Source organism: Giraffa tippelskirchi, chromosome 14 (genome assembly GCF_054371585.1).
Source record: "Giraffa tippelskirchi isolate mGirTip1 chromosome 14, T2T-mGirTip1v1.2.pri, whole genome shotgun sequence".
Lineage (NCBI taxonomy): Eukaryota > Metazoa > Chordata > Mammalia > Artiodactyla > Giraffidae > Giraffa > Giraffa tippelskirchi.
The window spans coordinates 44,821,385-44,839,476 of record NC_137288.1 but is presented as its reverse complement, the minus strand read 5'-3'; the positions used below and the strand labels follow the sequence as shown (position 1 = coordinate 44,839,476).

At 41.2% G+C, this 18,092-nt stretch overlaps 1 protein-coding gene across 6 annotated transcripts in view; it reads right to left on the bottom strand.

The window, feature by feature from the left end:
• OSBPL1A (oxysterol binding protein like 1A) overlaps positions 1-18,092 on the bottom strand; it is a 212,352-nt gene that overhangs the window by 174,901 nt on the left and 19,359 nt on the right. For all 6 annotated transcript variants that reach the window (XM_081563211.1, XM_081563218.1, XM_081563210.1 and 3 more), the window contains 2 exons: positions 16,453-16,538; positions 15,467-15,541 (listed from right to left, as the gene is read on the bottom strand). In XM_081563211.1, the coding sequence (XP_081419337.1) occupies positions 15,467-15,541; positions 16,453-16,538 (161 nt within the window). The remainder of the gene's footprint in view (positions 1-15,466; positions 15,542-16,452; positions 16,539-18,092) is intronic.

Sequence of the window (18,092 nt, the reverse complement as noted above, 5' to 3'; positions counted from 1 at the left end):
ACTCAGCTTTCTTTACATTCCAACTCTCACACCCATACATGACTACTGGAAAAACCATAGCTTTGACTAGACAGACCTTTGTCAGCAAAGTAACATCTCTGCTTTTTAATATGCTGTCTAGGTTGGCCATAGCTTTTCTTCCAAGAAGTAAGCGTCTTTGAATTTCATGGCTGCAGTCACCATCTAAGTGATTTTTGAACCCCCAAAAATAAAGTCTCTCACTGTTTCCATTGTTTCCCCATCTATTTGCCATGAAGTGATGGGATCGGATGCCATGATCTGAGTTTTCTGAATGTTGAGCTTTAAGCCAACTTTTTCACTCTCCTCTTTCACTTTCATCAAGAGGCTCTTTAGTTCTTCTTCACCGTAAGGGTGGTATCATCTGCATATCTGAGGTTATTGATATTTCTCCTGGCAATCTTGATTCCAGCTTGTGCTTCATCCAGTCCAGCATTTCACATGATGTACTCTGCATAGAAGTTAAATAAGCAAGGTGACAATATACAGCTTTGACATACTTCTTTCCCAATTTGGAACCAGTCTGTTGTTCCATGTCCAGTTCTAACTGTTGCTTCTTGACCTGCATACAGATTTCTCAGGAGGCAGGTCAGGTGGTCTGGTATTTCCATCTCTTGAAGAATTTTCCAGTTTGTTGTGATCCACCCAAAGACTTTGGCATAGTCAATAAAGGAGAAGTCGATTTTTTCTGGAACTCTCTTGCTTTTTCGATGATCTGACAGATGTTGGCAACTTGATCTCTGGTTCCTCTGTCTTTTCTAAAACCAGCTTGAACATCTGGAATTTCACAGTTCACAACTGTTGAAGCCTGGCTTGGAGAGTTTTGAGCATTACTTTGGTAGCGTGTGAGATGATTGCAATTGTGCAGTAGCTTGAACATTCTTTGGCATTGCCTTTCCTTGGGATTGGAATGAAAGCTGACCTTTTCCAGTCCTGTGACCACTGATAAGTTTTCCAAATTTGCTGGCATATTGAGTGCAGCACTTTAACAGCATCATCTTAACTCACAAGATAAAACAAACAGCATTGTAAAAAGGTTACAGTAAAACCAGAGCTGCATTTTTGCATGCAAATTGATGGTGATATCAGTATGTGGCCTGGGATTATAAGCGGGAACCCCGGAAACTGCAAATTGAAGTCTCACCTGAGAAGTGGAAACACTGCTGGAGACCTTTTCCCAATTGGGACTCCAGATTGCTGTTTCTCAGGACTCACCCACACGCGGTTTAAGCCTGGATGTTGGTTGGCCCAATTTGGTGATGCGTGTACTGTTACTCTTCTCTATTGTTTCTATTTCTCTTTTCTTTTTTTTTTTATTTATTTTTTTTCTCTTTTCTTTTAATGATTGTATATTGAACTTAAGTTATATAATCCTCTACTGAATACTGAGATTGTTTATTTGTGTGTAATGAGTGGTTTCTTTTGTTAATGACTCCTTCAAACTTGAAACAAAAGGAAAACTTTCGACAATGAAGAAACAGACATAGAGAACGGACCTATGGATGACGCGGGGGATGGTGGGGGGTGAGGGGGGAGAGGAAGGAGAGGGTGAGATGTATGCAGAGAGGAACATGGAAACTTACAATACCATATGTCAAATAGATAGCCAATGGGAATTTACTGTATGACTCAGGGAACTCAAACAGGGGCTCTGTGACAATCTAGAGGGGTGGGATGGGAAGAGAGGTTTGGGGGGGGTGGTACATGGGTGTACCTATGGCTGATTCTTGTTGATGTATGACAGAAAACCACAAAAATCTGCAAAGTAATTATCCTTCAATTAAAAAAATAAAGTGGAAAAAAAACCAACTACTTCTGTGGTGCTCCAGCAGCTAAGACACTACACTCCCAATGCAGGGGATCCAGGTTTAATCACTGGTCAGGAAACAAGATCCCACATGTTACAACTAAGTATCACACACTGTGACGAAGATCCTTCGTACCACAACTAAGACCCAGCACAGCCAAATTAATTACTTAATTTAAAAACTTTTTTTTTTTTTTAAAGAATTAATGTGGAGCCAGACTGATATAAATCCCCAAAGGGCTGGACTATAGAAAATGGGCAGAAGAAATGGTATGCACTGAGATAGAGAGGTACCTTTAAGAAAACAGAATATGCTTCAATTATGTGAAAACAGGCTACAGGGGAAATCAAGGCAATACAGAGGGTCGGAGCTGCTCCATGCAATCTCCAGGGTTCGGGAAGGGACACCTTTGAAAGGGTTCAGAGAAATGATACCAGACTGCAAGTTACAAAGAACACCTGACCATCCTGTGAAGAAGACAGAGCAAATGGAATCCGAGTGTGGTCCCCAGACCTGCAGTATCTGCACGGACCATGAAACTGGCAGAAGTGCAAGTTCTTAAGCCCCTCTCAGACCCACTGAATCGGAAATGCCAGGGGTAAGGCCCAGAAACTTGTAGGTTAAGAAGCCCTCCAGGTAAGGAACTCAAGTGCTCAGACAGAAGTCATCAGAAGAGGTTTTTATTGAAATCAGAATTAGAAAACAGAAGGCACCTGAAGAGACCAGTGGCTGGATTCTACTGCAGGGACATGAATCAAACACTCCGGACTGATTTTTAGTATCTCAGTGGGTAAAGAAAGTTTTAATTTTCTTCAAGGGTCTGATGTAGCATTATTCTTATATTTAAGCAAAAAAAGTTTTTAAGCCAAACTGTGCTTCTCTATGCCAAAACTAGAGACCATCCTGCCCTTTAATTTTGCTCAGCTGTGACTGACTCTCCACAACCCCATGGACTGTAGCCTGCCAGGCTCCTCTGTCCATGGGATTTTCCAGCGAGAATACTGGAGTGGGCTGCCATTTCCTCCTCCAAGGGATCCTCCCTACCCAGGAACTGAACCCACCTCTCTTCCATCTCCTGCACTGGACCTAACATTTTGTACAGATACCAAAAGAATAGCTGTCATCTTCCTTTTCATCCCTCAGGATCTAGAATTCCTAATATAGTCCTGAGCAGTCCCTGATGCTTATTCACAAAATTCCAGCTCCAACCACTGTTCCCTAACAAGTTTACCTTGTGTCAACTGAATATGTGGTTCTCTTCTGCACTGTCTGCCAACTCTCCACACTCATTAATTATTCAGTTAACATACTTAAGCTCTTAAATTGTACAAGGCCCTCCACACATCAGGGAAAACATATGTGGATAATGAAAAAAAATAATGAATAGTGAAGGGATGTGAGGAAGAGAAAGTGCCGACGAAAATCAGAGCTGAGATTAGGATACCGACTGGGGCACTGCTGGACAGGGTGGAATTACGAGATTGGAAAAGAGAAAGAAAAGGCACTGGGAAACAGGGCAGTCCAGGCAAAAGGCAATGAGCATGTTCTCAAGCAAGAAAGAGAATTTCAAGTGCCAAGTTCTTCCATGACCAATACAAATACTGCATCAAGAACTTGTGTGAAGGAAGAGACATCCCATGTTAGAAACGTGAAATTCCAGATCCCTGAGCGGTGAGGAGCCCAAACACACAGCGAAGACAGAAGACCTGGACTCCTGGAAAGAAGTATGAGGTCAAGAGAGATTTCCAAATAATCCCCCAGGAGAAACAATGAAGCCTTAAAGTGTAGATGTGTTTCTTAGGGGGACAATTTCAAGAGGAAAGAGAAGAATGATTGTAAAAAATCAGAGGAACATCTAAAATAAAAAGTAAGGAAAATGAGCAAACAGGTAGGAACCAGAAAATCAGCCAAGGACGCAGCAAGAGAAACGGGCTTCACAGCGCCTTTTCCCAGGAGTGGTCCGCTTTGTGAGAGCACAGCTCTGGAAAATACGGGATGAAACTTTAAAAATAGTGAATCACTGGTGAATCACTAGTGAATCACAATAGAGACTTCCCTGAGGGTCCAGTGGTTAAGACTTCCCTCCAACACAGGGGGACAGGGTTCGATCCCTGATCAGGGAACTAGATCCCACATGTCACAACTCAGAGTTCCATGTTGCAACTAAGACACAGTACAGCCAGGTAATTAAATTTAAAAAAAATGTTTTTCTTAAGAGTCAAAGGAAAATGCTAGAAATAAGATAAAGAATGCCTTTAATGACCTCAGTAGATATCAGAGCACAGCTGAGAAAACAATCAGTAAATCTGAAGACAGGTCAAGAGAAATTAGTCAAACACTAAGAGAAAAAAATGGCGTGGAGGGAGGAAGTGGTAGGAAGAGGGGAAGAGAAAGGAGAGAAAACACAGAACTGAGCACCCACCTCCGTGGAACAGTATCAGTTTAACAAATGGATAGTAAGTTACTGAAGAATCTGCATGAAGTAGTCCTTTCTGAATCTAACAAAAAAGAATAAAAAGGAAAAAAAGATGAGGAAAGCAGCATCTGCTACCATTTGCCCTGGTAATTCCAGGGCAATTTGCCTTCTGAAATGCCGTGTCCTGTTAACCATTTCCGTAACTCTCTGCAGTTCAGCCCTCTCGACCTCCACCCTCTGAACACACTCATTCATTACTATAACTACAGCCACCCCGTTTCCAATGTTTAAGTGTCCAGGCCTCTATTGTTTTGGGGTCCTACGATATGTGCCACCACATCCCCACTGCTACCAGTGAAGCAGGTCTGCAAAGGCATTTCCTTTTTCTTGGTGGCATGCAGAATTTTAGCAGTTCCCCGACCAGGGATGGAACCCATGCCCCCTGAAGTGGAAGCATGGAGTCTTAACCACTGGATCACCAGGGAAGTTCCTTGCAACGCAATTTCCTAAAGGCAGCCCTGGACCTCGGAGGACATAGAAACAGTTTCTCAGTGGTGCTGGGGCTTTTCTGCCCACGATTTCTCAGTGTTTTGGTAGATGATGCATCTCCAGGCCCTCCCAGCGCACAAAACTATCTGGTATGATCCATATTCAATTCAGCATGCCTGCTTATTTAAAACCTTCTTCAATTATTTGCCATGGCGTATTTCCGGCATTTTGACCCCTATAATGGGGGTCACTGCTTTGCTCATGCTGCTAGGAGCCTTCCAGATACACCTCAACTTGCACCATCAAAAGAAATCCACAATGGTCAGAAGCCAAAGACAGATGCTCCAGTAAAAGTCATGATAGCGTGTCCAGTCTCTGGATCTGATTCAATTTCAGACTTAGAACTATGTTATTGAAGGAGAGTCCAGACCTTGGAAGCGAAGATTCTGCAGCCCCAAAGCAAATATACAGTCATGACTCTCTCAGACCATCTCCAATGGGACCAATGACCATTTACTCAAGTAACTGTACGCCAGGGAAATAGGAAAACCCAAACATTTCACAAGTTTCTAAGTATAAGGTGCAAGAGACTCAACACTATCTGGTTCCTCTGTTAGACACAAGGCACGCAGAGGAGTGAGATAATAAAAGACACCTGGGCCAGGTGTGCTTCAGAGTGTATGCGCTGAGTTCACAAACACATCCAGAGGATACTCTCCTAGTCCCTAAATGTGTAATTGGAGCATACATGTTAAGTTGTCGGCAAACGCTCACATCCCTTCCTTGGTCTACAGTATAAAAAAGCCACACGGAAGGCTCTAAGTCTGCCCTACCCCATATCCCGGCCAGGATAAATAAAAACCAATATCTCATTTGGGGACGATGACAGAAATTAGCACCACCCTTAAAAACCCGAGTATGCAGGGCTGATGGTCCCTACAATGCTTCCATTTAACTCACCACTCTGTCACTGCGAAACCAGAAGGAAAGCGGAGGATGGCAGTGGATTCCCACAAACTCAACCAAACAGCCCTAATTCTAGCCACTCTGCCAGATGCCAAATCTTTGCTGGAGCTGGTTAATACTACCTAAGTACACAGTACACAGCAACTGACCTGGCAAACATACTCCTCTCTATCTTCATTAAGAAGAAAAGACAGAAGACACTGTATTCACACAGACAACAGTACACATTTACATTCCTAATTCTGCCTCAGAACCATGTGGGCTTCCTGCAGAAATCACCCTGGTCCACTTCACCAATGATGTCCTGGTAATAAAGCCAGATGAGCAAGAAGGAGAATGCTGAAGGTCTTAATAAGATATGTGTGCTACAGAGGGTGGACATGCTTATGATTCAGGGGCTTTTTTCGTGTCAGTAAATTCTCAGGGGTTCAGCGGCATGGGTAATGTCAGGACACTGCCCCCAAAGTGATGAACGTGTACTTCCATCTTGCACTTCCTGAAACAAAGGAGGAAGCACAATGCCTAGCTGTCCCTCGGGTTCGGGAACAGCATTTTCCACATCTAGCAGAACGTTCTGATTCCTGTGCCAGATGAGAAAGAAGACCTGAACATTTGGCCCCTGTGTCACAGGACCAGGAGGCAAGAAGAGTCACCGTCTTAGCAGAGGTAATTAACTTGAACATCAGAAGGAGCACTATACACAACAGACCATATTTCATGTGCAGACGACACACTGAAATATCTCCTCGTGTTTCCTTGTCCAACTTTGACAGTAAATGGACAAGCGTAACAACCCCAGTCTAAGAAGGCATGGTATCCAAGGACTAGGACCTCCAGGCTTGGGGACCTGAGCCCCACCACCAGGTAAGCCCCAAAGACCAGATCTGCTAGCCGAGGGGAGGGGGGATCTAGAGCAAATAGTATAAGAGGGTGAAGAAGATTCAGTTGTGGCCCCAAGGCCGATTACAGCAACAGGGGCTCCCCACGGTCAGCTGAGGCAGCCCTCGTGGGAGCATCAGCTTGACCCCAGCCTCTGCTCACCCCTCCTTCCACAGGTGTGACCCTGAGCATTCCGATAAGCCTGTGGCACACTAACCTCCCTCTCCATCTGCCTTCTCAGAAGCTCAATCTACAAGAAATAGCAATGTTTGTACCTATATTTTAGGGATATCATGTTGTGGTAAATAAAACAATACACGTCAAGTTGTCTGGACAGTGCTCGACTCACAGAAGACACTCAATGTATAAGCATGAGAAAGCATATCCTAGGGAACAAGACAGACAAGCTTATGTAAACGCCAGGTTATCTGTATCCTCTAGATTCCAGGTGAGAGATACAAAATACCTGAGACACAGAACACAGGAAGCCTTGATTTTGATGTATTCTCAGCTCCAGTAGAAGATAGTAAGTGGAAACAAAGGTCCATACCACAATCCAATTGTTAACTGTATTGACTGTATTCCTATATTCAATTGATTATAGAAGATGTAAAAACCTCAGAAATAGAACTGCATTTGAAAAATAAAAGAACAAATGCTAAATACAACATCTTAAAATCCTGAAATATTAATTTTTATTAAAGAACAGTAGAGGTCGCTAATGGACCAAGAAAAGCCTACAGGTTCCTTATAAAATTTTGGAAGCTGCATTTTATATATTTGAAAGGATAAGAATTTAAAGTGCTTTGTAATAAACCTTTTCAACTCCTCATTCTATTTGTTAAATCACCACCCAGTCATATTTTAAACTATCTCCGTGGTAAAAGATCACATCAGAAGATGATAATTTGAGTCCTTTCATGAGTACAATTAGAAATTAAACTTTTTCAAAATTTAATCATGCTTAGATATTGAGCACATAAATTTTTAATGTTTCCTCCATGGCATGACCATTTAGCTTCAGTTCAATCTTATTTTCTAACACAAGGGATAACACCATGTGTATGATAATGTTCAAATCAAACTAAGGCCTAATTTAGCATGGTCTTATGTTCCAAGTTCAAGGAAATAGTCAAATATGCAAAGAAGGCAGCACAGATCAATGAACTGATTGGATCAAGGTAATGACACAGATGGTAATTATGCAGTAAGACTGGTGCTTGTGGAGGATACAAGATAAGTGGAATGTATAAATTCCTTGGGGGCAAGATTAATACAATCTAGTGGCAGAATTAAGACACAGCAACTAAGATACCATGTAGAAGATGAATGACGATGCGATAATATTCTCAGGAAATCTGGAAAATAACAGCTTCCTTCTCATTGCAGGAAGTCAGGAAAGAATTTAAGGAGACAGCATTTGAGCCACACTTTCAAGAATGCGTAGACATGGGTCATGTAGAAATAGACGGCCCACAACTTCCCTAGGTACACAGAGAAGAATGAGAAGGGGCATGGCTACGAAGGAAAACAGCAAGCAGTTCACATATGAGTCAGGAAGATTCAACTATCTGCAGCTCATTTTTTAACCTCCCCCTCCTCTGACCTCAGAGTCAAGCATAGCAATTAACCCACTACCTTAATTTGTTTTTTTAATATAATGGGTATTTTTATCCATTAAAGACTCTGTATCTGGTCCACAAATATCAATATATGAACAAATAGACCGAATAGTGTGGAATGTACTAATTCAAACATGCTGAGCACACACTTACTGGGTTGGTTAATCATTTATATGAAAATCAGTTAAGTCTAATCATGATAATGAAAAGTATAAAACCACATAATAATTTTTAACTTGTGATATATGCACATAAATCTTCCAATTATGGAGATTACAAAACTACCTTTACAGAGTATGTTTAACAATGGTTAATAATCAGAACAAACAAGAAATTCACTCTATGTCATAGTTAATTTACCAGATCATTGAAATAATAAAAAAAAAAAGGTACCAGGAAAAAGAGGTGAAGTAAATTTTGGCTATGGTGGCATAGAGATCAGTGAATTATCCTGAAAAATGGGGACAAAATTGGGTAACTACTCATTTCATGGGATGAGGCATCAACTAAAGCAGGGGCCTCCAAACTCCGGGATCTAATGCCTGATGATCTGAGGTGGGGGTGATGTAATAATAGCGGAAGTAAAGTACACAATAAATGTAATGCACTTAAATCATCATCAAACCACCCCTCCCTGCCCCCGGTCCTTGAAAAATTGTCTTCCATGAAACCGGTCCCTGGTTCCAAAAAGGTTGAGGATCACTGGATTAAAGAAAGAAATTGAGAGGCACACTCAACAGGAACTAGAACTTCAGGTAAGAACAACAGGAGTCTTTAATCTAGCCACAGGCTATGGTCACGCCCCAACTCCCATTCCCTAAGAAATCTGACCAGGCCAGGGCTGGCAATGAAAACCAGTAGCTCTGCCAGAGGAAAATGATTTGGAGCAATAGGACAAGAGGTCTTATCAGTAGAAGTAGCAAATTCAGTAGGAAATAAATGGAAAAACCTACATCACAGGGCTCCTCTTCCCATTAGAGTGTATCAGCCTTCTGTTTCCACAAACCCTGCAGCTGAAAACATCATAAATTTATTACTTGACAGTTCTGGATTTGAGAAGTTCAAAATGGGCCTCACCCAGCTAGAATCAAGGCGTCAGCAAGGCTACTGCCCCTTCAGAAGTTCTAGCGGAGAACACACTGCCTCGCTTTTCTAGCTTCTAGAGGTTGCCCACATTCCTTGGTCCCCTTCCTCCATCTTCCAAGCCAGAAACACTGTATCTCTGTCCATTCTCTCCTCAGCACGTCTCCCTCTGATCCTTCTTCTGCCTCCCTCTCACTTTGAAGGGTCTCTGTGGTTACTGGGCCCACCAGATAATCCAGAACAACTTTCCTATTTTAAGTTCTGCTGATGAGCAACCTCAATTCCATCTGCAGCTTTGACTTCCCCTTCGCCATGTGACCCAGCACACCCACAGGCTCCAGGAACTAGGATGAGCACATCTCTGCAAGGCCGTATTATGCCTACCACACAGGGCAAACGGCAAAGCAGCCTGGAAGTGAGAGAACCAACAAAGGAGGGGGTGAGCCACCCACACACTCCTGGCTCAGAGGGCAGGGGCCATAGGAGAAGGTCCCGCACAAAGTAAAAGCAGAGGGAGAAGTGAGAAACCAACAGCTTAACGCTGACAGCGCTCTCGACACACACACGGGCCCTGTCAGCAGAGGGTAGAAGCCTCGTGGGACTGAGCATTCGGGCAAAACCTCCACCCGAACACTGAAGGACCACTAGTCTATGCAGACGGAGGGGGTGAAGTCTAGGAAATTTAGTCCACTGAGGGTGTTACAACAAAGCCACCACAGACTGGATGGCTTAAATATGATTTATTTCCCACAGTTTCGGAGGCTGGGAAGACCAAGATGAAGGCACAAACAGAGGTGGTGGCTGGTGAGAACCTATTTGTTAGTTCACAGACGTCCATCTTTTCACTTTGTCCTGACTTGGCAGAAGGGGCACAAGAACCCTCTGGAGTCCCTTTGGTAAGAGAACTAATCCCCTTCACAAAAGGTCTACCATCATGATTTCATCACCTCCCAAAGGCCTCGTCTCCTAATACCCTAACACTGGGATTTCTATCTCAGGGGGACACAGACATCCAGTATGTAACAGAAACCATGCTCAGACGTTAAGACAGTTTTTAAAAAATGAGCAGAGAGACCTTCCCTGGTGGTCCAGTGGTTAAGAATTCTCCTTGCGATGCAGGGGATGTAGATTTGACCCCTGGTTGGGGAACTAAGATCCCGTATGCCGTGGGGCAACTAAAATCATGCCACAACTACTGAACCCGTGAGCCACAACTAAAGAATCCCTGTGCCACAGCCAAAGATCCTGTATGCTGTAACTAAGTCCCAATGCAGCCAAATACATACATAAATAATAAAAAACCAAAACTATTCTCTCTATATATACATATATATCTTTAAAAAGAGAGAGAGATGAGACATCAGTAGGCCAGACACATTCCAGATTTCACAGATGAAGGCCAGGCAAGTTAATAAAAAAATAATATCCTCAAGGGGAAAAAAAAAATCAATTCAGAGTTGTTAAAATACATTACACAGAATGTCCAGTTTTCAGTAAAAAGCTGTGAAACATGCAAAAAAAGGAAATATGACCCATACTGCCAAAAAAAAGCAGTAGAAACTGACTTTCAGTGGGTCCGTATGTTGAATTTAAGTTCAGTTCAGTCGTGTCCAACTTTCTGCAACCTCATGGACTGCAGCACGCCAGGCTTCCCTGTCCATCACCAACTCCCAGAGCCTGCTCAAACTTATGTCCATCAAGTTGGTGATGCCATCCAACCATCTCATCCTCTGTCATCCCCTTCTCCTGCCTTCAATCTTTCCAAGCATCAACGTCTTTTTCAATGAGTCAGTTCTTTGCATCAGGTGGCCAAAGTATTGGAGTTTCAGCTTCAGTCCTTCCAATGAACATTCAGGACTGATTTCCTTTAGGACTGACTGTTTGGATCGCCATGCTCTCCAAGGGACTCTCAAGAGTTTTCTCCAACACCACAGTTCAAAAGCATCAATTCTTCAGCACTCAGCTTTCTTTACAGTCCAACTCTCACATCCATACATGACTACTAGAAAAACCATAGCTTTGATTAGACAGACCTTTGCTGGCAAAGTAATGTCTCTGCTTCTTAATATGCTGTCTAGGTTTGACATAGCTTTTCTTTCAAGGAGCAAGAGTCTTAATTTCATGGCTGCAGTCACCATCTGCAGCAATTTTGGAGTCCAAGAAAATAAAGTCTGTAACCATTTCCATTGTTTCCTCATCTATTTGCCATGAAGTGATGGGACCAGATGCCATGATCTTCACTTTCTGAACGTTGAATTTTAAGCCGGCTTTTTCACTCTTCCCTTTCACTTTCATCAAGAAGCTCTTTAGTTCCTCTTCGCTTTCTGCCGTAAGGGTGGTGTTATCTGCATATGTTGAATTTAGCAGATAGAAAGTATAAAGCTGCTGTTCTATGTCCAACAAGTTTAATATCCAGAAGGATAAAATGATACACTAAAGAATATTTATATAAAACAAGAGCAGGCAGTAAAGGAGAAACAAAGGAACAAAAAACCTGAGGCATATAGAAAATGAATACAATATAGAAAATGTAGTCCAAAGTTATTAATAATTAAATGTGAATAGACTAAACAAAGGTCCATATAGTCAAAGCTATGGTTTTTCCAGTAGTCATGTACAGATGTGAGAGGTGGACCATAAAGAAGGCTGAGTCCCAAAGAACTGATCCTTTCAAACTGTGGTGCTGGAGAAGACTCTTAAGAGTCCCTTGAACAGCAAAGAGATCAAACCAGTCAATCCTAAAAGAAATCAACCCTGAATATTCATTGGAAGGACTGATGCTGAAGCTCCAATACTTTTTGGCCATCTGATGCAAAGAGCCAACTCACTGGAAAAGACCCTGATGTTGGCAAAGATTGAGGGCAGGTATAGAAGTAGGCAACAGAGGATGAGATGGTTGGATGGCATCATTGACTCAATGGACATGAGTTTGAGCAAACTCCAGGAGATAGTAAACGACAGGGAAGCCTGGCGAGTTGCGATCCAAGGGGGTCTCAAAGAGTTGGACAGGACTGAGTGACTGAACAACAGGCTAAACACTACATCAAAAAGGAAAAATTTTCAGATGATAAAAACACTCAACTGAGTTATATCCTGCCAACAACAGACATGTTAGATTCAAAGATACAAAGATGCTGAAAGTAAAAGAAGGCAGAAAAGACATAACTAGTAACTCTAAGAGCACTAGAGTGGCTACCATAAAAACAAAATTAACTTTATGGTAAGAAATATTACTGAAGGCAAAGAAAGACATAAGTTAAAAAGTTTAATACATCATGAAGGTATGCATATCCCATATAACATATCCCACATAATCCCACTGTAAATGGATATGCATCCAACAGAGCCACAACATTCATGAAGCAAAACCTGACATAATTAAAAATACACAATTCAAGAATTATAGTTGCAGACATCAATACCTCACACTCTCAGTATCTGATAAAACAAATCAGTTAAGGATAAGAGATTTGAACAGGCTTAGCAGTAATTTAACCTAATATGCATTTATAGAATCCTCTGCCTCAAAACAGACATTTTTTCAAGCACTCAAGGAACATTCTCCAGGATAGATCAAATGCTATACTGTAAAATAACTCCTAATAAATTTTAAAAGAATTTAAAATATATTCCTCAAAAAATAATTTAAAGTAAGTTATCTGATCATAAGGGAAGTTAAATTAGAAATTAACAATGGAAATTTGGGATATCTCCAAATATTTGGCAAACAGTATACTTCTATTTAACCTGTGGGTCAAAAAAGAAATAACAAGGAAATTTATAAATTATTATTATTAATAACTTTACACCGACAAATTAGACAACTTAGGTTAAAAGGGAAAATACCTAGAAAGACAAAATAACCAAAACTGACTCAGGAAGATGCACAAAGTCTAGACAGATCTATATTAAGTGATTAAATTGATTTGGTAATTTAAGATCTTCTCTCACAGAAAATCCAAGCATAGATGGTTTCACTGGTGAATTTTATGAAATATTTAGGAAAGAATAATACTAATCCTTCACAAGCTATTTCATTAAGCAAAGGAGGAAAAACCACTTCTCACCTCATTCTACGAGGCTGGTATTACCCTGTTACCAAAGCCAGACGTACACATCTCAAGAAAACTACAGAGCAGTATCTCTCAGGAATACAGACCCAAAAAATCCTTAACAAATATCAGAAAATAGAATCCAGCAACATATAAAAAGGATTAATCAATACCAAGTGGGATTTATATAGGAACGCAAGGCTGGCTTAACATCTCCAAATTAATGTAATATACCATATTAATGGGCTTCCCAGGTGCCTCAGCTGGTCAAGAATCTGCCTGCCAATGCAGGAACAGCAGGAGTCATAGGTTTGATCCCTGGGTTGGAAGATTTCCTAGAGTAGGAAATAGCAACCCACTCCAGTATTCTTGCCAGGATAATCCCATAGACAGAGGAGCCTGATGGGCTACAGTCCATGGAGTCACAGAGAGTTGGACACGACTAAGCAACTAAGCACATACTCACCATATTAACAGAGTAATAAACAAAAATCACATGATCATTTCAAAATACATGCTAGCCAATCATGATAAAAAGAAAAAACAAACTAGAAACAGAAGAAAGCTTCCTCAACCTAATTTCATCTGAGAGAAATTTACAACTAACATCCTTCTTACCGGTTAAAGACTAGATGCTACTTTCCAAAGATAAAATAATCAAGGCAAAGATTTCTCCTCTCACTGTATTCAACACTAAATTAGAATCTAGTTAGTAAAACAAAGAGGAAAAAAGGATCCAGACTGCAGAGCAAGTACATTTGCCTTTATCTGCAGATGGCATGATCCGGTATATAGAAAACACTATGGGATCTTCAAAAACATACTAGCACTAAAAAGCAAGTTCAGCATGAACACAAGAACAACATAAAAATTGTCTTTCTATATAGCAGCAATAAGAAATCAAAAAAGAAATTAAGAGAAAAACTCCATCTAAGATAGCACCAAAATAAATATAATGCATAGGAATAAATTTAAGCAAAAGAATATAAGATCTATATATTGAAAACTTCAAATCACTGCTGAGCAAAATTAAAGAGCTAAATAAGTGGAGAGGCATCTGATGTCCTTGGATTGGAAGGCAAGTGTTTTTTAACCTGGCATTTCTTCCCAAATTTATCTATAGGTTCAAGACAACACAGTCTCTATCAAAATCCCATCAGGTGTTTTTATATGAATTGACTGAATAATCCTAAACTTTATATAGAAACAAATTTTTGACTGAGAATAGCCAAAATAATTTTTTAAAAGATCAAAAGTTTGGAGAACTTACACTACTCAATATCAAAACTTAATTACAAAGCTACTGTAATAAGACAGTGTGTTATTGGTGTAAGGATAGAATATAGATCAAACAAAGAGAACGGAAGTCCAGAAACAAACCCATTTATGATCAACTGATTTCCACAAAAGGTGTCAAGGCAATACAGAGGGGAAAGCCTTGCCAATAAATAGAGAACAGACTTAAAAATGTGGTATATCCATACAACAGAATGTTATTCAGCCCAAAAAAGGAACAAATTACTGATACACGCTACGCCATAGATGAACCTTAACTATATTATACTAAAGAAGTTAGACACAAGTGTTGATATGATTCCATTTACAAGAAATGTCTAGAAAAAGCAAACATCTAGAGACAGAAAGCACATCAGTGGTAGTATGAGACTTGACAAGAAACAAGAAATGAATACAAACAGGCATGAGGAAACTCTCTGTGGCGAATGGAAATGTTCCAAAACTGGACTGCGGTCATGGTTGCACAACCGTGTAAATGTACCAAAAAAATCACTGAACTGTATACCTTCAGCAGGTAAGTTGCAGGCAGTGTAAATTATTCCCCAATAAAACTGTTTAAAAAAAGATAAGGAAGGTGCAGGAGCTCCCCATTCCTGGGGACACAAGCAGAGACTGAATGAACTTCTATCAGGAACACTAGAGTAGGGCCCCATGACCTTCGTAATTGACCTCACGGTCCGCCACTAAGAGCCTGTGGTCTTTTTGACCCAAAGTGCTGGTGTATACATTTTTGTGGCTTTTCCCAGTTGCTATTCCTAGGACTATAAAGGAGAAAACATTTGTGACTGCTTTTCCAAATAATTCACTTGCAAACATTGAACACAGAATGTTTTTCACCTTTCGTCCTGTAAAGGCAGCCCGATGAAGTGGCGTGTCTCCCATGTCGTTTAATACATTTACTTCTGCACCAGCCTAGTAAACATGAAAGATTTAAACATCTTCCACATATCAAGAAATACACAAAGGTGAAAATAATTCCCTAAGAATATATTAAATATTTTAAAAAATTAAAATACTTATTCATAGTGACTGGTTGTCACTAGTAAAAATAACTCAGTTCACATTAATATACTCGGTTGGACAAAAGGTTTGTTTGGAAAAACCCAAACGAATTGGCCAACCCAATAGTAAGCTTCCTGAAAGTAAAAATCTACTTGATAGACAGAAAACAGTTTCTTTTGTTTAAAAATCTATCTGCCCTTCACTCTACTTTAGAAACACAAACAATGGAAAAAAAAAAGGAAAACCGCCTCTGAATAAAACAGCATATTTTCTCCACCAATTTAATAAGTTTTAAGGGGAAAAAAGAAAGATATCACAAATTAAATGGTGAAGGAACTGGAGGTTTAAGTGCTGCGTTGGCTCCCAGATTTCATATATGGGGCCAACAGATAAATTTTAAAATGTAATCCAGTTTCAGAAATATCAGTATGAGTGAAAAATTATTCATCACAGAACTGAGAAATACAAGTTCTTAAATTACTCAGTGCTCATTAAGAGATTATGACACTATTTTTTAAATACATAAAATGTGCCTTGGCTATTTTTTAAACTATGCTCAAAAAAACAATGTAGTATCTTTATTAATTACTATGTCTATTTTTGCAACTTTAAAAAATTAATAATGTAAAAATCAAACAACTAAAAAGATAGAATTTTAATTAAGCTAATCAAATTTGTGTATTTAGCAAAGAAAAATCAAGTGATAAGCAATTGCTACGGTCGTTATGCATTATGGCCCAAATGGCTTTTCCTAAGACTTGTATACTTGTACATAGTAGCCATATTTTTTATTTATTGAAAAATCAAAGCCATAAAAATACCTTTAACAGATCCTGGACCACCTGTCTATGTCCAAAATAGCATGCCAGGTGAAGAGGTGTCCAGCCCAAATTAGACTTACTTCTTCCTAAAAAAAAATGGAAAGAGGAGTTTTTAGATGTTACTGAGGTAACTTTACAGTAAAATTTCTCCCTAGTAGCTGCTCCAATATACTGGCCAGGGGCTCCCTTTCACCCAGCACTGCTGATGTGTGAGAGGCATGAGACTTAACACTAAGAAGGGTTTGGAGTGAGATGGATTAGGACTCACAGGGCCCAGATTCTGGCCACCTTCTAACTCAATGTCCTCACCCTTAAAAGGGGGGCAGGGGACCTGATGGGGGTTACATTCCGACTAGTCTGTGGCTCTGAGGTGCCGACTGTCTAACCATTTTGCCACCATCAAACGAAGATGTGGTTCTCTTGGCCACGGCATTTCATGAAAAGCACCTCTTTTTGAAAACCTGTCCCGTGTTAGCAGGCTGGATAGGAAGGGGAACTAAGAACCAGTCTTTCCTGTGTCTGGAAAGCTGTCAGAGCTGCAGATAGGGACTGAAAACAGAGTCCTGACTTCAGATAAAACCTCAGGGAAACGAGGGCAAGGGTTACCAGTGTGGTCGAGTCCAACTAGAGAACAAGAACCAAAATAAAAAGCAATGAAATGTCAGATCCCCGCTAAGGAGAGCTAAAAAACAACTGAGTGTGGTGAAAACGAGCAATATAACTCAGTTTAGGGGGAGAAAAGGGGGGGGGCCTATAGTTTAGAGCTGAGAAACTTCAGAAGGTCACCCAACTTCCCAATCAAGCTTGAGAGAATACAGCCTGTCAAAGCCCCAAAGCCCACCGCCCTGGAGGGTCTGCTGAAGCCCAGGAGCCACCTGGCCCCCCGAGGAGGAGGAGCTGGAAGTGAACGGCTGCTCTCAGCTCCTGGATTCAGGTTTGGGGCCAACAGAAAGTCCACCACCAGCCCTGCTATGCCCAGAACAGATCTTTAACCGCTCCCAGAGTCCCTGTGACTGTCTTCCATTCACTCGACTCCAGTCCTGTTCCCTCTCAAATGGGTACCCACTTGAGCCCCTAACTCCAGAGGCAACACATCCACGAGTCACAGTCTATTTCACGTAACATTTCTCTTTACCCTCTGTCCTTAACTGACAGCTAGCTCTTTCTGATGACAATGATTCTCCTTTATCTCCTGGACAGAGGAGGCCCTCCAGTTTCCACAGTCCCGCTGGTCCTCACGGCACAGAAGCCCCGTGAATTTCGCCATCGAAACCCAACTCGGTCTTTGGTCAGTGACCTCATTCATGTTACCATCCCTCTGTTGAGGCTTCTGCCATTAAGCACAGCTACCCCAGCCTCCACCCCCACCCCAGAAGACTTTCTCTGCTGCCATCTACAGCCTCCCAGTGGCTCACCCCTCACCACTTAACTCTGGGCAACACAGTCTCTCTCTGGGGCAAATCTTGCCACTGCTACTGGGGTGTCTACTGCAATTCAGGAACCCGGTGTCTCAGACTCTCAGCTTCCCTCATTTCCCCACAAATCTGGCCTCTGCTCTACATTGGGTACCTGATCCCAGAGCCTGAGCCCAAATATCACCATCACGTCTGAACTCAGGAACAGAGTCCCCAGTTTCCAGC